The 24,038-nt window shown below is 39.1% G+C and overlaps 1 protein-coding gene and 1 long non-coding RNA gene across 4 annotated transcripts in view; both read left to right on the top strand.

Moving 5' to 3' along the window:
• The first annotated feature begins 616 nt into the window (after positions 1 to 616).
• On the top strand, positions 617 to 11,663 carry LOC145447253 (uncharacterized). The gene is made up of 3 exons (XR_013917506.1): positions 617 to 4,939; positions 7,347 to 9,775; positions 10,946 to 11,663. It is a non-coding gene; the product is annotated as an uncharacterized LOC145447253 (long non-coding RNA).
• A 2,468-nt stretch (positions 11,664 to 14,131) lies between these two features.
• LOC145447231 (uncharacterized) overlaps positions 14,132 to 24,038 on the top strand; it is a 38,066-nt gene continuing 28,159 nt past the window's right edge. For 2 of the 3 annotated variants that reach the window (XR_013917505.1, XM_080325652.1), the window contains exons 1-2: positions 20,273 to 20,695; positions 20,905 to 21,051. Coding sequence is in view for 2 of the 3 variants with exons in the window: in XM_080325652.1 (XP_080181778.1) it covers positions 20,620 to 20,695; positions 20,905 to 21,051 (223 nt within the window). In the remaining variant the exon portion in view is untranslated. Of the gene's footprint in view, positions 14,596 to 20,272; positions 20,696 to 20,904; positions 21,052 to 24,038 lie in introns of those variants that run through there. The other variant, XM_080325659.1, reaches the window with a different exon arrangement.

Raw genomic sequence — 24,038 nt, 5'->3', positions numbered from 1 at the left:
TCCAACTTTTTTTGACACTGAATATTATAAACTTTCTGCTGACCGTTAAATGAGAATACATCACTACCTTATATTGGAAAGCATTCAGCGCGGAAAAGACTACGTTATTAATTAAGATTGTTTCGAAACTATAATGCGACATCGTAACTTATGCCAGACCGATATCGAATGTCCGACCCGGTACCGATCAAACCGTAACGGACACTCCCACCTAAAACCTAGACCTACGGTTGCATTTAAGACAAACAGTGTTCTAGAACAATTTGTTCAAAACATGTTTCAAGCTAGTGGTTCTTAACCGGTGGGAAATTCCCCACTATTAGGCAATAGACGCACATTATATACACTAGCCAACATATTTACGGACACTCATGTGCGATTACCGTCATCAGTTAACTGCTCCGGAATGTATGTATCGGAAATTATAAATTGAAAGTTTCCTCGGAAGACGCCAAAATGTCCTCTTTTTTTAGAATTTGTCCCGGTCTTTTCTGAAAGGGATTTAAAAGCCACGAAAAAGGCGACTCCGATGCGGCGAACGTCAGAGCTTCGTAAAAAATCGAGATCCGAGTCGAAGTATGACTTATTTTTTTAGTCAACACAAGAATTTTTCAAAATCACTAGTTTTCTTGGAGCTTTAAGATACTCTTTTCATTATCTCAAAATATGGTAAGCCTATTTTAATGGACATATAGGAGTTTCGGGTAGCGAGGAATGAAAACTCTTGAATAAATCTGAACGGGAGAATGAAGACAAAAAGGTTGCGAACCAACCTTATTACACCTCGCATAGGTAACATACTTGATTATGACGTCATAAAGGCTGAAAAAAAATCGTTTTTAATCGCCTTCGGCAAGCGTAACTTATACAGGTGGTACGCGAGCTCTGCATAAAACCTCGAGATATTACGTGAGTGGAAAAAAGCTGGGAACCACTGCGTTAAAGTGGCTACAATAGTGGCAGAACTGGCCCAGCAGATACTTACGCAAAAGCTCATTCCTGCAGTAAAACTACGTAATATACTAAATATGCTTGGCATGCTATCATTGCTATACCTTGATGTCTCAAGGGATACTATTTATAAAGCGATATAGACGATGCTATCTGCAATCCCCAAATGTTAGGATACCAACAGTGCTATTTACTGATTAGCATTCAGCACGGCCTTCGGTGTCGTAATTTGCTTGATGATTGAAGCATGATGTAATGACAAAAATCACATGTATATGCCCATAATAAGACCGTAAGCGTGTAAAATGATCGAATTGTAAATTCAATCACAATGTTGCAAATACTGATTAGAGTAAATTGCTTTTACGTATGCAAATGTTATTCTGAAATACAGATTATCAGAAAATTGCTTTTACAGACGCAAAAGTAAATCTGGAATACCGGTTATCGCGTAAATTGCATCTACGAATTTAATCGTATTTTTTACCCTTTGAAAAGAAGTAAAATTAATTTTGACGTGCCTGTATACTAATTTAACGGGAATTTACCGTTAATATAACTGACGGGACAAATTCACTGGTATAGATTCGGTAAATATACAAATATTTCTAAGAGTGTTCCACTGGTGTAGGCTTTAAGTTCTATTTTATCGATGTGTTGGTGGATCGTTATCTTTACGTTGCAACGTTTATATGTGAAGTAAGACATACTGTCATTATTGCAGTTCAGGGAGATTTTATCCGGACTAAACATGTTATGCACGTCGCATGTTGACAGTCAATACAAACGGATGCAACAAAATTGCTCAGTTCGCGAAACGTCCAGTTTACTTTAACTACGGAAGCAATTGCAAACTGATTCACGCACCACACCGATTCAAAATGCCGACCTATGCACCCGAGCGTCACGCAGGAAACCGCATAAGATATTAGGAATCCGATCCCGCTGTTAGCACAGCGTCTTTAAACGCGCTGAGGAAGAGTGAGCCAAGCTCTAAACTCGGCAGCAGATCCCAGAAATTGGACGCACGAATGCGAGTGAGAATGAAGAACGGGAGTGCGCGTGCATGAAAAGGACGTCCTCGAGATTCGAGACCCAAAGCAATGACATTGAAATTTACGAAATGTTCTGTCGTGGCGTGCAAGGCCTGAACAGGCGATAAGCGCCCCTGTCGTTGTGTGATGATAATAATAATAATAACACAGACTTGGAGTAGCACTGGTGAGTTGGTAGAGTGCCTGCTAGATTGGATAATATATATGCTATTCTGAGGAACATAGACCGTCATTGACCGGTTTGTGAACAAACTAAAGCTGCATGAAGGTAATATGGCCTGCATCAATTCATGTTATTTCAAATTTGCGAGATAAAATAGTACTGTAGTGTAGAGTTATGCAGCAATTTTTTTGTCAATTAAATCTTCAAACGGAACCCTCAGAAGCTTATACAAAACTTGAAAATGTGTCTCAGCGTAGATTTCACGAAAATAGCTTGCTTTCACCTTGGGTTTAAATTAGCTCTTTCGATAATGTACCGAAACAAAACTTCGCAGCGCCAAGTATTCATTGTTGTTCACTGATATTAATCCATCGAAATTTTCATTACACCAATTTGCATGCAACTAGTTTGTTTGATATGAGATGTGATTTAACGTGAGACACAAATATTTTGCATAATGTCGGTTACAGCCTACCTATGTTACACGGAGGGCGGCCCTCAATTTCTCGTATATTGCTATGTTGGGCTTTTTTGTGATGAAGCTACATGCCTATGCAAAAGTAATTTAACTGCTGAACTAAACTATTTGGCGATATTCTAATAACAGATAGGTCTTTACATGGAATCGGGTGAGGAGAACCATGAAAACAATGTAGCATTTCCTGAAAATGTCTTTCTACGATCGCCACGGCGTCGGCATGAACAACCTTCGACAACGTATTCATCCTGTACTTGATAATTATACTTACAAGCAGGATTTGCTATACGTTACGCGATTTACGCACGTGACCACAGCTTTCTATTGTGGTCAACTTAAGCAAGATTGTGTTTCGCTGAATAATATTTCTTATGTTTATTTTAGCATGACCATGCCAGAAAAACTGTAGCTACATTTCTACCAGAGGATGCTCTGAGTTTCGTATTTCTGCTTACAGGATTGTGTACAACATCGTAATCTCAAGAGAATTCGGAAATATATTGCATGTACATCGGAGCTCTTAGTCCCGAACCAGAGATTCCCAACCGCGTCTCCCAGCTGGCATTCTTGCGGCTCCCATTGACGCTTGGAAACCCCACAAAAATATTGAAAAATCAATTTATAACAAAATAAAATCATATCTAAAAATTACCCTTGCTTGGCATGGAGTATAGAGTTTATAATTACCTATGGAGACCAATTCGTCTGCTGTCGAATAGCGATTTTCTACTCAGCAACGATTTCGTTACTAAACTCGCACCAACAAGTATACTCACACTCAAATGCGTTCGGATCGGCAATCAAATTTAAGTCAGCTCACCACCAACTTAAGTGCAGGTGGTGTTACAACACTTTTTCCGACGGTGTCTGACCATCAAACCAATGAATCATTTGATGCATGCAACAGACTTATCAGCAATTTTACTGAAAAACGATTCTCCATTGTTATCAACTTATGTATGTGAAGCACGTTTTAGCAAAATGGTCAGAATCAAAAAATCAACATTGCAATCGATTGGCCGATGACCACCTCAAGCAGCTACTGCGTACTGCATTCTCTGCAATTACGCCTCGCAATGTGTAATCGTTGAATTGTTATTCGAATTAGTCAAAGATATTTAAAATGTAAGGTTGGTTCAAATCGAATAGGTACCTGATGATTAAAACGCTAAATAAAAACCGTTTGTGACGTATTTCGAAGATCATAATTATTGCACAATCTTCTCAGTCGATTCATGTGGTATGAGTATATATCGTCGATTGCCTTCACGGAGTATCCGAAAAAGATCAGTCTGTATTTGTCAGAGCCGGCACTGATTTGGAAATTGTTGAATGATAAGAATTTTTCGACTGTGTTATTATGCGGGAAAATCGTGTCTGTGAATGGGGTTCGATCATTTTCTGGTCCAGTGTTCACTTTATTGGGAAAATCCATTGCGAAACCTGTAAGAAAAACGACTCATCTTAGAAATCAATATATTACACGGAAATCAAATTGTTACAAAATTGCTTCCTTCATAACGCACCAGTTGATCTGTATGACAGGAACGAGTCGAACTCCGCCTCTCTGGAACCGCAAATTTATAACTGATATACTCATGCATTCATTTGCATGTCGCGCACAATGCAGATAGGTTTACAGTTACACCTATGCCTGTCTGTGGCACACACTTTGCTTGTCGTCATTGCGTTTTGAAATAATCAAATGATAATTAATCCAACTTTTTTTGACACTGAATATTATAAACTTTCTGCTGACCGTTAAATGAGAATACATCACTACCTTATATTGGAAAGCATTCAGCGCGGAAAAGACTACGTTATTAATTAAGATTGTTTCGAAACTATAATGCGACATCGTAACTTATGCCAGACCGATATCGAATGTCCGACCCGGTACCGATCAAACCGTAACGGACACTCCCACCTAAAACCTAGACCTACGGTTGCATTTAAGACAAACAGTGTTCTAGAACAATTTGTTCAAAACATGTTTCAAGCTAGTGGTTCATAACCGGTGGGAAATTCCCCACTATTAGGCAATAGACGCACATTATATACACTAGCCAACATATTTACGGACACTCATGTGCGATTACCGTCATCAGTTAACTGCTCCGGAATGTATGTATCGGAAATTATAAATTGAAAGTTTCCTCGGAAGACGCCAAAATGTCCTCTTTTTTTAGAATTTGTCCCGGTCTTTTCTGAAAGGGATTTAAAAGCCACGAAAAAGGCGACTCCGATGCGGCGAACGTCAGAGCTTCGTAAAAAATCGAGATCCGAGTCGAAGTATGACTTATTTTTTTAGTCAACACAATAATATCGGTCGAGAATTTTTCAAAATCACTAGTTTTCTTGGAGCTTTAAGATACTCTTTTCATTATCTCAAAATATGGTAAGCCTATTTTAATGGACATATAGGAGTTTCGGGTAGCGAGGAATGAAAACTCTTGAATAAATCTGAACGGGAGAATGAAGACAAAAAGGTTGCGAACCAACCTTATTACACCTAGAGCCCGACCGATATTGGATTTCTGAGCCGATACCGATAAGACCGATATCCAGTACCTCCACCGATAACACCGATATATTCAGCCGATATTCAAAAGATATGGAATCTAGCTCAAGGCCCATATTTAACACCTTAGAGCATTTATTTCAACAACTTTACAGCCATTGATATGCTTGAACATGAAAAAAATGATCTAGGGGCTATAAAAATATATCAAAAGCACCAATCCAGCAGTTGCAGATTACAGTTCATGAAGCACAATTTCTCGGCCCTTTCTCCAAGGAGTGAACTTCTGTGGTCTTCCATAAATGATGTATATAGTACTAAACACAGTGAGCAGTCTTTCACTTGGTACCATAGTTAGTGGCACAGCAAGAATTGGAAATCTTTCTTCATTTCGGTTCCACCGCTCCCTTGCAGGGGATCTTTCCTTCAATGGTTTCACCAAATATTGATATTAATATTGATATTCTTCTGGCAGTGAACCTGGAACCTTCAGCACATCATTAACAAATAGCTGAAGAGAATATGCAAAACAACTCAAATTGTCCACGTCTGCAACTGCTCCACCCATCCCCCTTGGGCCTTGACCATGACCAGCACTTCAACAATCAATTGATCAATATTTTACGCTCTTCTGTCAGAATTGGCCAATGTCATCATGGAATAAATAATTTTCGTATCAATTATTGGCTTTACTCCACGTTTGCTTGATTTTCTTGACCTCTATGCTCGCATATTTCCTATCATGGTGGCCCCGCAGCCGGCCGCAGGCCTCAGTCAGACGACTTCATACAACACTGGTATAATTAGCGCTGTTGGTACCGAACCAATAGCACTATCTTCAGAAAAATGTTTCGACGCGACGCTTTCCTCTATCATCACGAGGGTCAGTGCAGCATGATTGAAGTTCTCATTTCTCTTATTGATCGAACTCTTCTGCAGACAACTATCCATCCAGCTGCTCTCTGCCTTTGGTGATCGATTACTACAGGGGGAATCCCATGAAGTCAGTGGGGCATAACGGTGGTTAGTTATCTGTAATATTTTTCAGATAGGCACGCCTACTACCCTGTATGCAGTATGCACTACATGCAGCTTGGCCATTTATTTTTATAATTTACCGTCCTCACGTCTCCAATCGACTTCTCTGACTCCCTGCCACCATGTTGTGACGTCACGAAAATGGCCGATATTTTTTTACCTTCAATGGCCGATACCGATATTTCTCTCCAAGCGTGATATCGACTCGATATTATCGGCGAGCCGATAATCGGTCGGGCTCTAATTACACCTCGCATAGGTAACATACTTGATTATGACGTCATAAAGGCTGAAAAAATCGTTTTTAATCGCCTTCGGCAAGCGTAACTTATACAGGTGGTACGCGAGCTCTGCATAAAACCTCGAGATATTACGTGAGTGGAAAAAAGCTGGGAACCACTGCGTTAAAGTGGCTACAATAGTGGCAGAACTGGCCCAGCAGATACTTACGCAAAAGCTCATTCCTGCAGTAAAACTACGTAATATACTAAATATGCTTGGCATGCTATCATTGCTATACCTTGATGTCTCAAGGGATACTATTTATAAAGCGATATAGACGATGCTATCTGCAATCCCCAAATGTTAGGATACCAACAGTGCTATTTACTGATTAGCATTCAGCACGGCCTTCGGTGTCGTAATTTGCTTGATGATTGAAGCATGATGTAATGACAAAAATCACATGTATATGCCCATAATAAGACCGTAAGCGTGTAAAATGATCGAATTGTAAATTCAATCACAATGTTGCAAATACTGATTAGAGTAAATTGCTTTTACGTATGCAAATGTTATTCTGAAATACAGATTATCAGAAAATTGCTTTTACAGACGCAAAAGTAAATCTGGAATACCGGTTATCGCGTAAATTGCATCTACGAATTTAATCGTAATTTTTACCCTTTGAAAAGAAGTAAAATTAATTTTGACGTGCCTGTATACTAATTTAACGGGAATTTACCGTTAATATAACTGACGGGACAAATTCACTGGTATAGATTCGGTAAATATACAAATATTTCTAAGAGTGTTCCACTGGTGTAGGCTTTAAGTTCTATTTTATCGATGTGTTGGTGGATCGTTATCTTTACGTTGCAACGTTTATATGTGAAGTAAGACATACTGTCATTATTGCAGTTCAGGGAGATTTTATCCGGACTAAACATGTTATGCGCGTCGCATGTTGACAGTCAATACAAACGGATGCAACAAAATTGCTCAGTTCGCGAAACGTCCAGTTTACTTTAACTACGGAAGCAATTGCAAACTGATTCACGCACCACACCGATTCAAAATGCCGACCTATGCACCCGAGCGTCACGCAGGAAACCGCATAAGATATTAGGAATCCGATCCCGCTGTTAGCACAGCGTCTTTAAACGCGCTGAGGAAGAGTGAGCCAAGCTCTAAACTCGGCAGCAGATCCCAGAAATTGGACGCACGAATGCGAGTGAGAATGAAGAACGGGAGTGCGCGTGCATGAAAAGGACGTCCTCGAGATTCGAGACCCAAAGCAATGACATTGAAATTTACGAAATGTTCTGTCGTGGCGTACAAGGCCTGAACAGGCGATAAGCGCCCCTGTCGTTGTGTGATGATAATAATAATAATAACACAGACTTGGAGTAGCACTGGTGAGTTGGTAGAGTGCCTGCTAGATTGGATAATATATATGCTATTCTGAGGAACATAGACCGTCATTGACCGGTTTGTGAACAAACTAAAGCTGCATGAAGGTAATATGGCCTGCATCAATTCATGTTATTTCAAATTTGCGAGATAAAATAGTAGTGTAGTGTAGAGTTATGCAGCAATTTTTTTGTCAATTAAATCTTCAAACGGAACCCTCAGAAGCTTATACAAAACTTGAAAATGTGTCTCAGCGTAGATTTCACGAAAATAGCTTGCTTTCACCTTGGGTTTAAATTAGCTCTTTCGATAATGTACCGAAACAAAACTTCGCAGCGCCAAGTATTCATTGTTGTTCACTGATATTAATCCATCGAAATTTTCATTACACCAATTTGCATGCAACTAGTTTGTTTGATATGAGATGTGATTTAACGTGAGACACAAATATTTTGCATAATGTCGGTTACAGCCTACCTATGTTACACGGAGGGCGGCCCTCAATTTCTCGTATATTGCTATGTTGGGCTTTTTTGTGATGAAGCTACATGCCTATGCAAAAGTAATTTAACTGCTGAACTAAACTATTTGGCGATATTCTAATAACAGATAGGTCTTTACATGGAATCGGGTGAGGAGAACCATGAAAACAATGTAGCATTTCCTGAAAATGTCTTTCTACGATCGCCACGGCGTCGGCATGAACAACCTTCGACAACGTATTCATCCTGTACTTGATAATTATACTTACAAGCAGGATTTGCTATACGTTACGCGATTTACGCACGTGACCACAGCTTTCTATTGTGGTCAACTTAAGCAAGATTGTGTTTCGCTGAATAATATTTCTTATGTTTATTTTAGCATGACCATGCCAGAAAAACTGTAGCTACATTTCTACCAGAGGATGCTCTGAGTTTCGTATTTCTGCTTACAGGATTGTGTACAACATCGTAATCTCAAGAGAATTCGGAAATATATTGCATGTACATCGGAGCTCTTAGTCCCGAACCAGAGATTCCCAACCGCGTCTCCCAGCTGGCATTCTTGCGGCTCCCATTGACGCTTGGAAACCCCACAAAAATATTGAAAAATCAATTTATAACAAAATAAAATCATATCTAAAAATTACCCTTGCTTGGCATGGAGTATAGAGTTTATAATTACTTATGGAGACCAATTCGTCTGCTGTCGAATAGCGATTCTCTACTCAGCAACGATTTCGTTACTAAACTCGCACCAACAAGTATACTCACACTCAAATGCGTTCGGATCGGCAATCAAATTTAAGTCAGCTCACCACCAACTTAAGTGCAGGTGGTGTTACAACACTTTTTCCGACGGTGTCTGACCATAAAACCAATGAATCATTTGATGCATGCAACAGACTTATCAGCAATTTTACTGAAAAACGATTCTCCATTGTTATCAACTTATGTATGTGAAGCACGTTTTAGCAAAATGGTCAGAATCAAAAAATCAACATTGCAATCGATTGGCCGATGACCACCTCAAGCAGCTACTGCGTACTGCATTCTCTGCAATTACGCTTCGCTTTGACTCACTTCTTGAAGCTCAAAGCCAATGCCAAGTTGGGCAATAAATTGATTTGTGTATTTTTTCTTGTTAGTGTTGCTATTCGTTGGTACGTGCTTTAATGTTTTATATTTTTTTACCTAATGAGTGCACTCGTGTGGCTCCAAACGTACTCTGAAATTTGAATTGCGGCTCCGACACCCAAAAAGTTGGGAACCATTGTCCCAAACTGTTTCACAGAAAAATTCATCATATCTTGTATTTCGTATCCGTTTATTTTTAGTATTATCATACGCCAGTAATTTAGTATCACGTGATTAATACCATGTCGGCAAAAAATCAAGATCAAAGCTTTGCTGTCTCTGATGCAATGTATGCAGCAATATCTACCGGGACAAGCGGTTAGTAATGCATCTCATATTCTGCTGCATACTCAACAATAATATTATTATTAGCATTGTGTAATCGTTGAATTGTTATTCGAATTAGTCAAAGATATTTAAAATGTAAGTTTGGTTCAAATCGAATAGGTACCTGATGAATAAAACGCTAAATAAAAACCGTTTGTGACGTATTTCGAAGATCATAATTATTGCACAATCTTCTCAGTCAGATTCATGTGGTACGAGTATATATCGTCGATTGCCTTCACAGAGTATCCGAAAAAGATCAGTCTGTATTTGTCAGAGCCGGCACTGATTTGGAAATTGTTGAATGATAAAAATTTTTCGACTGTGTTGTTATGCAGGAAAATCGTGTCTGTGAATGGGGTTCGATCATTTTCTGGTCCAGTGTTCACTTTATTGAAAAAATCCATTGCGAAACCTGTAAGAAAAACGACTCATCTTAGAAATCAACATATTACACGGAAATCAAATTGTTACAAAATTGCTTCCTTCATAACACACCAGTTGATCTGTATGACAAGAACGAGTCGAACTCCGCCTCTCTGAAACCGCAAATTTATAACTGATGCACTCATGCATTCATTTGCATGTCGCGCACAATGCAGATAGGTTTACAGTTACACCTATGCCTGTCTGTGGCACACACTTTGCTTGTCGTCATTGCGTTTTGAAATAATCAAATGATTATTAATCCAACTTTTTTTGATACTGAATATTATAAACTTTCTGCTGACCGTTAAATGACAATACATCACTACCTTATATTGGAAAGCGTTCAGCGCGGAAAAGACTACGTTATTAATTAAGATTGTTTCGAAACTATAGTGCGACATCGTAACTTATGCCAGACCGATATCGGATGTCCGACCCGGTACCGATCAAACCGTAACGGACACTCCCACCTAAAACCTAGACCTACGGTTGCATTTAAGACAAACAGTGTTCTAGAACAATTTGTTCAAAACATGTTTCAAGCTAGTGGTTCTTAATCGGTGGGAAATTCCCCACTATTAGGCAATAGACGCACATTATATACACTAGCCAACATATTTACGGACACTCATGTGCGATTACCGTCATCAGTTAACTGCTCCGGAATGTATGTATCGGAAATTATAAATTGAAAGTGTCCTCGGAAGACGCCTAAATGTCCTCTTTTTTTAGAATTTGTCCCGGTCTTTTCTAAAAGGGATTTAAAAGCCACGAAAAAGGCGACTCCGATGCGGCGAACGTCAGAGCTTCGTAAAAAATCGAGATCCGAGTCGAACTATGACTTATTTTTTTAGTCAACACAATAATATCGGTCGAGAATTTTTCAAAATCACTAGTTTTCTTGGAGCTTTAGGATACTCTTTTCATTATCTCAAAATATGGTAAGCCTATTTTAATGGACATATAGGAGTTTCGGGTAGCGAGGAATGAAAACACTTGAATAAATCTGAAGGGGAGAATGAAGACAAAAAGGTTGCGAACCAGCCTTATTACACCTCGCATAGGTAACATACTTGATTATGACGTCATAAAGGCTGAAAAAACGTTTTTAATCGCCTTCGGCAAGCGTAACTTATACAGGTGGTACGCGAGCTCTGCATAAAACCTCGAGATATTACGTGAGTGGAAAAAAGCTGGGAACCACTGCGTTAAAGTGGCTACAATAGTGGCAGAACTGGCCCAGCAGATACTTACGCAAAAGCTCATTCCTGCAGTAAAACTACGTAATATACTAAATATGCTTGGCATGCTATCATTGCTATACCTTGATGTCTCAAGGGATACTATTTATAAAGCGATATAGACGATGCTATCTGCAATCCCCAAATGTTAGGATACCAACAGTGCTATTTACTGATTAGCATTCAGCACGGCCTTCGGTGTCGTAATTTGCATGATGATTGAAGCATGATGTAATAACAAAAATCACATATATATGCCCGTAATAAGACCGTAAACGTGTAAAATGATCGAATTGTAAATCCAATCACAATGTTGCAAATACTGATTAGAGTAAATTGCTTTTACGTATGCAAATGTTATTCTGAAATACAGATTATCAGAAAATTGCTTTTACAGACGCAAAAGTAAATCTGGAATACCGGTTATCGCGTAAATTGCATCTACGAATTTATTCGTATTTTTCACCCTCTAAAAACAAGTAAAATTAATTTTGACGTGCCTGTATACTAATTTAACGGAAATTTACCGTTAATATAACTGACGGGACAAATTTACTGGTATAGTTTGGGTAAATATATAAATATTTCTAAGAGTGTTCCACTGGTGTAGGCTTTAAGTTCTATTTTATCGATGTGTTGGTGGATCGTTATCTTTACGTTGCAACGTTTATATGTGAAGTAAGACATAGTGTCATTATTGCAGTTCAGGGAGATTTTATCCGGACTAAACATGTTATGCTCGTCGCATGTTTACAGTCAATACAAACGGATGCAACAAAATTGCTCAGTTCGCGAAACGTCCAGTTTACTTTAACTACGGAAGCAATTGCAAACTGATTCACGCACCACACCGATTCAAAATGCCGACCTATGCACCCGAGCGTCACGCAGGAAACCGCATAAGATATTGGGAATCCGATCCCGCTGTTAGCGCAGCGTCTTTAAACGCGCTGAGGAAGAGTGAGCCAAGCTCTAAACTCGGCAGCATATCCCAGAAATTGGACGCACGAATGCGAGTGAGAATGAAGAACAGGAGTGCGCGTGCAAGAAAAGGACGTCCTCGAGATTCGAGACCCAAAGCAATGACATTGAAATTTACGAAATGCACTGTCGTGGCGTACAAGGCCTGAACAGGCGATAAGCGCCCATGTCGTTGTGTGATGATGATAATAATAATAATAACACCGACTTGGAGTAGCACTGGTGAGTTGGTAGAGTGCCTGCTGGATTGGATAATAAATATGCTATTCTGAGGAACATAGACCGGCATTGGCCGGTTTGTGAACAAACTAAAGCTGCATGAAAGTAATATGGCCCGCATCAATTCATGTTATTTCAAATTTGCGAGATAAAATAGTACTGTAGTGTAGAGTTATGCAGCAATTTTTTTTTGTCAATGAAATCTTCAAACGGAACCCTCAGAAGCTTATACAAAACTTGAAAATGTGTCTCAGCGTAGATTTCACGAAAATAGCTTGCTTTCACCTTGGGTTTAAATTAGCTCTTCCGATAATGTACCGAAACAAAACTTCGCAGCGCCAAGTATTCATTGTTATTCACTGATATTAATCCATCGAAATTTTCATTACACCAATTTGCATACAACTAGTTTGTTTGATATGAGATGTGATTTAACGTGAGACACAAATATTTTGCATAATGTCGGTTACAGACTACCTATGTTACACGGAGGGCGGCCCTCAATTTCTCGTATATTGCAATGTTGGGCTTTTTTGTGATGAAGCTACATCTCTATGCAAAAGTAATTTAACTGCTGAACTAAACTATTTGGCAATATTCTAATAACAGATAGGTCTTTACATCGAATCGGGTGAGGAGAACCATGAAAACAATGTACCATTTCCTGAAAATTTATTTCTACGATCGCCACGGCGTCGGCATGAACAACCTTCGACAACGTATTCATCCTGTACTTGATAATTATAGTTACAAGCAGGATTTGCTATACGTTACGCGATTTACGCACGTGACCACAGCTTTCTATTGTGGTCAACTTAAGCAAGATTGTGTTTCGCTGAATAATATTTCTTATGTTTATTTAAGCATGACAATGCCAGAAAAACTGTAGCTACATTTCTACCAGAGGATGCTCTGAGTTTCGTATTTCTGCTTACAGGATTGTGTACAACATCGTAATCTCAAGAGAATTCTGAAATATATTGCATGTACATCGGAGCTCTTAGTCCCAAACCGGAGATTCCCAACCGCGTCTCCCAGCTGGCATTCTTGCGGCTCCCATTGACGCTTGGAAACCCCACAAAAATATTGAAAAATCAATTTATAACAAAAAAATCATATTTAAAAATTATCCTTGCTTGGCATGGAGTATGGAGTTTATAATTAGCTATGGAGACCAATTCGTCTGCTATCGAATAGCGATTCTCTACTCAGCAACGATTTCGTTACTAAACTCGCACCAAAAAGTATACTCACACTCAAATGCGTTCGGATCGGCAATCAAATTTAAGTCAGCTCACCACCAACTTAAGTGCAGGTGGTGTTACAACACTTTTTCCGACGGTGTCTGACCATCAAACTAATGAATCATATGATGCATGCAACAGACTTATCAGCAATTTTACTGAAAAACGATTCTCCATTGTTATCAACTTATGTATGTGAAGCACGTTTTAGCAAAATGGTCAGGATCAAAAAATCACCATTGCAATCGATTTCGATTGGCCGATGACCACCTCAAGCAGCTACTGCGTACTGCATTCTCTGCAATTACGCCTCGCTTTGACTCACTTCTTGAAGCTCAAAGCCAATGCCAAGTTGGACAATAAATTGATTTGTGTATTTTTTCTTGTTAGTGTTGCTATTCGTTGGTACGTGATTTCATGTTTTATAATTTTTTACCTAATGAGTGCATTCGTGTGGCTCCAAACGTACTCTGAAATTTGAATTACGGCTCCGACGCCCGAAAAGTTGGGAACCATTGTCCCAAACTGTTTCACAGAAAAATTCATCATATCTTGTATTTCCTATCCGTTTATTTTTAGTATTATCATACGCCAGTAATTTAGTATCACGTGATTAATACCATGTCGGCAAAAAATCAAGATCAAAGCTCTGCTGTCTCTGATGCAATGTATGCAGCAATATCTACCGGGACAAGCGGTTAGTAATGCATCTCATATTCTGCTGCATACTCAACAATAATATTATTATTAGCATTGTGTAATCGTTGAATTGTTATTCGAATTAGTCAAAGATATTTAAAATGTAAGGTTGGTTCAAATCGAATAGGTACATGATGATTAAAACGCTGAATAAAAACCGTTTGTGACGTATTTCGAAGATCATAATTATTGCACAATCTTCTCAGTCGATTCATTTGGTATAAGTATATATCGTCGATTGCCTTCACGGAGTATCCAAAAAAGATCAGTCTGTATTTGTCAGAGCCGGCACTGATTTGGAAATTGTTGAATGATAAGAATTTTTCGACTGTGTTGTTATGCAGGAAAATCGTGTCTGTGAATGGGGTTCGATCATTTTCTTGCCCAGTGTTCACTTTATTGGGAAAATCCATTGCGAAACCTGTAAGAAAAACGACTCATCTTAGAAATCAATATATTACACGGAAATCAAATTGTTACAAAATTGCTTCCTTCATAACACACCAGTTGATCTGTATGACAGGAACGAGTCGAACTCCGCCTCTCTGAAACGGCAAATTTATAACTGATACACTCATGCATTCATTTGCATGTCGCGCACAATGCAGATAGGTTTACAGTTACACCTATGCCTGTCTGTGGCACACAGTTTGCTTGTCGTCATTGCGTTTTGAAATAATCAAATGATAATTAATCCAACTTTTTTTGACACTGAATATTATAAACTTTCTGCTGACCGTTAAATGACAATACATCACTACCTTATATTGGAAAGCATTCAGCGCGGAAAAGACTACGTTATTAATTAAGATTGTTTCGAAACTATAGTGCGACATCGTAACTTATGCCAGACCGATATCGGATGTCCGACCCGGTACCGATCAAACCGTAACGGACACTCCCACCTAAAACCTAGACCTACGGTTGCATTTAAGACAAACAGTGTTCTAGAACAATTTGTTCAAAACATGTTTCAAGCTAGTGGTTCTTAACCGGTGGGAAATTCCCCACTATTAGGCAATAGACGCACATTATATACACTAGCCAACATATTTACGGACACTCATGTGCGATTACCGTCATCAGTTAACTGCTCCGGAATGTATGTATCGGAAATTATAAATTGAAAGTGTCCTCGGAAGACGCCTAAATGTCCTCTTTTTTTAGAATTTGCCCCGGTCTTTTCTAAAAGGGATTTAAAAGCCACGAAAAAGGCGACTCCGATGCGGCGAACGTCAGAACTTCGTAAAAAATCGAGATCCGAGTCGAAGTATGACTTATTTTTTTAGTCAACACAATAATATCGGTCGAGAATTTTTCAAAATCACTAGTTTTCTTGGAGCTTTAAGATACTCTTTTCATTATCTCAAAATATGGTAAGCCTATTTTAATGGACATATAGGAGTAAGTTTGGTTCAAATCGAATAGGTACCTGATGAATAAAACGCTAAATAAAAACCGTTTGTGACGTATTTCGAAGATCATAATTATTGCACAATCTTCTCAGTCTGATTCATGTGGTACGAGTATATATCGTCGATTGCCTTCACAGAGTATCCGAAAAAGATCAGTCTGTATTTGTCAGAGCCGGCACTGATTTGGAAATTGTTGAATGATAAAAATTTTTCGACTGTGTTGTTATGCAGGAAAATCGTGTCTGTGAATGGGGTTCGATCATTTTCTGGTCCAGTGTTCACTTTATTGAAAAAATCCATTGCGAAACCTGTAAGAAAAACGACTTATCTTAGAAATCAACATATTACACGGAAATCAAATTGTTACAAAATTGCTTCCTTCATAACACACCAGTTGATCTGTATGACAGGAACGAGTCGAACTCCGCCTCTCTGAAACCGCAAATTTATAACTGATACACTCATGCATTCATTTGCATGTCGCGCACAATGCAGATAGGTTTACAGTTACACCTATGCCTGTCTGTGGCACACACTTTGCTTGTCGTCATTACGTTTTGAAATAATCAAATGATAATTAATCCAACTTTTTTTGATACTGAATATTATAAACTTTCTGCTGACCGTTAAATGACAATACATCACTACCTTATATTGGAAAGCGTTCAGCGCGGAAATGACTACGTTATTAATTAAGATTGTTTCGAAACTATAGTGCGACATCGTAACTTATGCCAGACCGATATCGGATGTCCGACCCGGTACCGATCAAACCGTAACGGACACTCCCACCTAAAACCTAGACCTACGGTTGCATTTAAGACAAACAGTGTTCTAGAACAATTTGTTCAAAACATGTTTCAAGCTAGTGGTTCTTAACCGGTGGGAAATTCCCCACTATTAGGCAATAGACGCACATTATATACACTAGCCAACATATTTACGGACACTCATGTGCGATTACCGTCATCAGTTAACTGCTCCGGAATGTATGTATCGGAAATTATAAATTGAAAGTGTCCTCGGAAGACGCCTAAATGTCCTCTTTTTTTAGAATTTGTCCCGGTCTTTTCTAAAAGGGATTTAAAAGCCACGAAAAAGGCGACTCCGATGCGGCGAACGTCAGAGCTTCGTAAAAAATCGAGATCCGAGTCGAACTATGACTTATTTTTTTAGTCAACACAATAATATCGGTCGAGAATTTTTCAAAATCACTAGTTTTCTTGGAGCTTTAGGATACTCTATGGTAAGCCTATTTTAATGGACATATAGGAGTTTCGAGTAGCGAGGAATGAAAACTCTTGAATAAATCTGAAGGGGAGAATGAAGACAAAAAGGTTGCGAACCAGCCTTATTACACCTCGCATAGGTAACATACTTGATTATGACGTCATAAAGGCTGAAAAAACGTTTTTAATCGACTTCGGCAAGCGTAACTTATACAGGTGGTACGCGAGCTCTGCATAAAACCTCGAGATATTACGTGAGTGGAAAAAAGCTGGGAACCACTGCGTTAAAGTGGCTACAATAGTGGCAGAACTGGCCCAGCAGATACTTACGCAAAAGCTCATTCCTGCAGTAAAACTACGTAATATACTAAATATGCTTGGCATGCTATCATTGCTATACCTTGATGTCTCAAGGGATACTATTTATAAAGCGATATAGACGATGCTATCTGCAATCCCCAAATGTTAGGATACCAACAGTGCTATTTACTGATTAGCATTCAGCACGGCCTTCGGTGTCGTAATTTGCATGATGATTGAAGCATGATGTAATAACACAAATCACATATATATGCCCATAATAAGACCGTAAACGTGTAAAATGATCGAATTGTAAATCCAATCACAATGTTGCAAATACTGATTAGAGTAAATTGCTTTTACGTATGCAAATGTTATTCTGAAATACAGATTATCAGAAAATTGCTTTTACAGACGCAAAAGTAAATCTGGAATACCGGTTATCGCGTAAATTGCATCTACGAATTTATTCGTATTTTTTACCCTTTAAAAACAAGTAAAATTAATTTTGACGTGCCTGTATACTAATTTAACGGGAATTTACCGTTAATATAACTGACGGGACAAATTTACTGGTATAGTTTGGGTAAATATATAAATATTTCTAAGAGTGTTCCACTGGTGTAGGCTTTAAGTTCTATTTTATCGATGTGTTGGTGGATCGTTATCTTTACGTTGCAACGTTTATATGTGAAGTAAGACATAGTGTCATTATTGCAGTTCAGGGATATTTTATCCGGACTAAACATGTTATGCTCGTCGCATGTTGACAGTCAATACAAACGGATGCAACAAAATTGCTCAGTTCGCGAAACGTCCAGTTTACTTTAACTACGGAAGCAATTGCAAACTGATTCACGCACCACACCGATTCAAAATGCCGACCTATGCACCCGAGCGTCACGCAGGAAACCGCATAGAATATTGGGAATCCGATCCCGCTGTTAGCGCAGCGTCTTTAAACGCGCTGAGGAAGAGTGAGCCAAGCTCTAAACTCGGCAGCAGATCCCAGAAATTGGACGCACGAATGCGAGTGAGAATGAAGAACGGGAGTGCGCGTGCAAGAAAAGGACGTCCTCGAGATTCGAGACCCAAAGCAATGACATTGAAATTTACGAAATGTTCTGTCGTGGCGTACAAGGCCTGAACAGGCGATAAGCGCCCCTGTCGTTGTGTGATGATAATAATAATAATAACACAGACTTGGAGTAGCACTGGTGAGTTGGTAGAGTGCCTGCTAGATTGGATACTATATATGCTATTCTGAGGAACATAGACCGGCATTGACCGGTTTGTGAACAAACTAAAGCTGCATGAAAGTAATATGGCCTGCATCAATTCATGTTATTTCAAATTTGCGAGATAAAATAGTACTGTAGTGTAGAGTTATGCAGCAATTTTTTTGTCAATGAAATCTTCAAACGGAACCCTCAGAAGCTTATACAAAACTTGAAAATGTGTCTCAGCGTAGATTTCACGAAAATAGCTTGCTTTCATCTTGGGTTTAAATTAGCTCTTCCGATAATGTACCGAAACAAAACTTCGCAGCGCCAAGTATTCATTGTTATTCACTGATATTAATCCATCGAAATTTTCACTACACCAATTTGCATACAACTAGTTTGTTTGATATGAGATGTGATTTAACGTGAGACACAAATATTTTGCATAATGTCGGTTACAGACTACCTATGTTACACGGAGGGCGGCCCTCAATTTCTCGTATATTGCAATGTTGGGCTTTTTTGTGATGAAGCTACATCTCTATGCAAAAGTAATTTAACTGCTGAACTAAACTATTTGGCAATATTCTAATAACAGATAGGTCTTTACATCGAATCGGGTGAGGAGAACCATGAAAACAATGTACCATTTCCTGAAAATTTATTTCTACGATCGCCACGGCGTCGGCATGAACAACCTTCGACAACGTATTCATCCTGTACTTGATAATTATAGTTACAAGCAGGATTTGCTATACGTTACGCGATTTACGCACGTGACCACAGCTTTCTATTGTGGTCAACTTAAGCAAGATTGTGTTTCGCTGAATAATATTTCTTATGTTTATTTAAGCATGACAATGCCAGAAAAACTGTAGCCACATTTCTACCAGAGGATGCTCTGAGTTTCGTATTTCTGCTTACAGGATTGTGTACAACATCGTAATCTCAAGAGAATTCTGAAATATATTGCATGTACATCGGAGCTCTTAGTCCCAAACCGGAGATTCCCAACCGCGTCTCCCAGCTGGCATTCTTGCGGCTCCCATTGACGCTTGGAAACCCCACAAAAATATTGAAAAATCAATTTATAACAAAAAAATCATATTTAAAAATTACCCTTGCTTGGCATGGAGTATGGAGTTTATAATTACCTATGGAGACCAATTCGTCTGCTGTCGAATAGCGATTCTCTACTCAGCAAACGATTTCGTTACTAAACTCGCACCAAAAAGTATACTCACACTCAAATGCGTTCAGATCGGCAATCTAATTTAAGTCAGCTCACCACCAACTTAAGTGCAGGTGGTGTTACAACACTTTTTCCGACGGTGTCTGACCATCAAACTAATGAATCATATGATGCATGCAACAGACTTATCAGCAATTTTACTGAAAAACGATTCTCCATTGTTATCAACTTATGTATGTGAAGCACGTTTTAGCAAAATGGTCAGGATCAAAAAATCACCATTGCAATCGATTTCGATTGGCCGATGACCACCTCAAGCAGCTACTGCGTACTGCATTCTCTGCAATCACGCCTCGCTTTGACTCACTTCTTGAAGCTCAAAGCCAATGCCAAGTTGGACAATAAATTGATTTGTGTATTTTTTCTTGTTAGTGTTGCTATTCGTTGGTACGTGATTTCATGTTTTATAATTTTTTACCTAATGAGTGCATTCGTGTGGCTCCAAACGTACTCTGAAATTTGAATTACGGCTCCGACGCCCGAAAAGTTGGGAACCATTGTCCCAAACTGTTTCACAGAAAAATTCATCATATCTTGTATTTCCTATCCGTTTATTTTTAGTATTATCATACGCCAGTAATTTAGTATCACGTGATTAATACCATGTCGGCAAAAAATCAAGATCAAAGCTCTGCTGTCTCTGATGCAATGTATGCAGCAAGATCTACCGGGACAAGCGGTTAGTAATGCATCTCATATTCTAATGCATACTCAATAATAATATTAATATTAACAATGTGTAATCGTTGAATTGTTATTCGAATTCCACCAAATATTGGTCAATAAGAGACAAAGGTTATCATGATGCCAACGATATTTATATCATATTTTGTTATTATACTATGTTCCTTATCCTAGCACGCATAACAATAATCACGTATGTATTAGGATCCGCAACGTTGGCTGAAGGTAAAAATGTGGAACAAAGATTCATAATGTGCAATGTCAACGTCGTGGCTGGAGATCAGATCGTTGAAGACAAAGGCGTTCGAGATATAATCAGCACGGAAGGAGAAGCAAGCGCCGTACACGAAAGTTAGTGCAACGAAGTCTCAAAAAGGAACAATAAATACCGCTGTACTTCATACCAGTTTTTCAATGACCAGCAATATAAGTTATAAAAAAATACAGGTGTGATACATGAATTATCAGCGTCGAATCTCGTCAAGGCATTAGTGCGGAGCATGGACCGGAGCTGTATTGGATATCCGGCCGGATTTTTTCAATTTTGGCCGGACCGGATCGGAGCCGGATCAGTACTTTTTTGATACGGCCAGAATTTTTATGAATAAGCATGACTTTTGTACCTAACTAACCACCAACCAACCACACGCAAGTAACCGCCGAGCCAGTGCGAAAATAAACGAGCCATATTTATAAATTCACGGAACCACCGTACCGTGTAGGGCTGGATTTCCGGCCGGAATTTTCACTTATGGCCGGAGCAGTATCGGAGCCGGACCAGAGAATTGAAAAACCTGATCGGAGTCGGGCCAGAGAATTTGTCTATCCACTTCACACTACAAGGCATGTATAGGATAGCGGTAGAGATGAGCGGTGTATTTAAGTCAAATAATGAAGAAGTTCGTGGAAAATGTCGTTTTCATTTGTCAGTATTTCAACAAACCAAGATTGATGCGGATGAAGTTTTTCACTCAAGGCAGTGGTTTTGACGTGTAGAAACATAGTGGTGTGCGAAAGCTTTCAAGTGGCGCACGTCGGATTTGACCATGTTAATTGCTCTCTTAGTGTTCTTTCGAGTTGTATGTGGCGGGCAATGGTATTTGAGGATGGTGTCAGATTGGAGTCGAGCTGAAAATTTGGCGTTTAAGCAAGCGTTTTCAAAGTATGGCCGCTGGCAGACTTGAGGACTTGGTCATTTATTTTTTGACGGTTTGGCCGTGAATATATTATGTGAATAACGGTGTGATAATTTTGAGTGATTAAATTCACCATTTTACCTGTAGCCTACCAATTCGGAATGTTATAAGCATGAAATCATGCTCCAGTGTTTACAAATCCCACAGAAATTTTCGATCAGAAAGGCTTCTAATGATTGTCATCGAGAAAACCTTAGTCGAAGCGGATTGCCCGTAAACTTCGATGTGAATAAATCTAATTGTCCATAGGTGCTATAGCCCGTGCCGAATTTTCATGTCGTCACAATATGCACCCCACATGGACAAATAACATCCATCAGAAACAAATTATTTGCCTGTGAAGAAATACCAATTTTGAATCATGTGCTTCTTTAAATTTAATACGTTTATGTGTTTCAATATCTTTTGACTATATGGCGGACAATAGGTGACAAAATAACAACATGTAATGAAGTAATTGTTCCAACGGGCACCCCGGAACATGTTTAAATATTAATTACGTGGCTTTCATTTCCCATACAACAGCTCACTCAGCGCTACTGGTAAATCTGATTACTTGGGCTGAGAGAATATTACATGTATATATGCAATTACCACCTATTAATTCATGCATTATAGAAAATTTTGGCGCCTAGAGCGACCAGACCACACACACTTTGCTGACCATCGAAATCACGCGACGGGTTTCTTGGGGGCGAAACCCTCAGAAGTTTGGTTTATCACGATATGGGGGCCCAAGACAATCGTTTTTAGTGGGACTGACGAAGTTATGTTACGTAGGGTTACCAATGTTACCATATTTTGAAAACGGGAAGGAGGACACTTTTTCAAAATTTTCAGACTTACGATACGTGAGGACAATCCGAAACAAATACCACAAAATTGCGGTTCGTTGACTATAGAAGGGTCAACTTTCAGGGTCAACTCTCGAAATATAATTTTCCATCAAGATTTTCCGTTGGTTGACAAAACAAGTCGTCGCTTACGTTCGAACCACGATTTCCTGTATAGCATCATTTATGCCGTTTTCACTCGAAACTATCCACCATCTTGGCTCTAAAAGCTGTCAGGGAGGACGAATTGCCATAAAGGAGGACGTTTCGGTGTTCTCGAAAAACATTTCAAAAAACCTGAAAAAGGAGGGAAATATGGGGGTGGGGGGGGGGCGCTAGAACACGATAATTTTTAAAAGGGGGTGCTGGAGAAAAAAAGGTCAAGAACCACTGATTTAGAGCAATTCCCACGTTTAAGTCATTCATTACTTCATAGCTTTGTCAGCTGCCTAAATGTCGGTGCGCTGGTTGGCTGTTTTTGTTAGCTGGCGAACTGCACTGCCGAAGACAGGATTAGATGCAATATCGGTTGCCCGGTTTCACATTCAATTAGGCTTCCCTAAATCAACACAATTTAATTCAATTACAAAACTGTTCAAATTTAGCATGGCAGGACAGGACGACGTCTTGCTCTCTGTAGTCACTACCAGCATTATATAGGATAAGTGTCAGTGCAACCTACCCTGAAATAAATTGATGTCCTGTTCAAATTTTTTTTGTTAATTTTAAACAAGTTTGAGGAAATTTGTCAGCAATGTAAAAGACTGAACAACTGGAATGCGGATTCAAACTTGGCGTAAGATATACCATATGTATACTCAGGGCCGAAACTGCCGGACCCCAAATCCCCTAATTGGGGAGGGGGGCGAGCTCGAAGGGGGCCAAAAATTATTTCGTGAATTAGCATAAATTCTAGAGCATTTTATGAAAATTTATGCAACTTTTACAAAACTTTTTCGCGCTGCGCGCAATTTCAAGTTGCCAAATATCCTAATTATTTGGTACTCTTCCTCCAAGACAAAATACGCAAGATTTATAGAAATGGACATATCGGGGTTGACCATTACCGCGCCACGACTCACCAAGACATAGAAAGTTCTAGGCCATGTAACATGCGACTCCAAGAGGTGTGCCATAATGATCGACAGCGAGAAAACTTTGGCCGAAAAGGACTGCCCTTATGCTGACCGAAAACTTTGTTATATATACAAAATACATATAGGTTTAATTGTCTATAGGCGCCTGAATGACTGGCACTGAATGTTCCTGTCTTGGCAGTCTGAACCTCACAAGACAAATACCACCATGC

Source organism: Botryllus schlosseri, chromosome 1 (assembly GCF_051294905.1).
Source record: "Botryllus schlosseri isolate E-star chromosome 1, Bs_hap1, whole genome shotgun sequence".
NCBI classification, from domain to species: Eukaryota; Metazoa; Chordata; class Ascidiacea; order Stolidobranchia; family Styelidae; genus Botryllus; species Botryllus schlosseri.
Note: the sequence above shows the minus strand (reverse complement) of the source record. Positions and strands in the feature narration are given on the sequence as shown.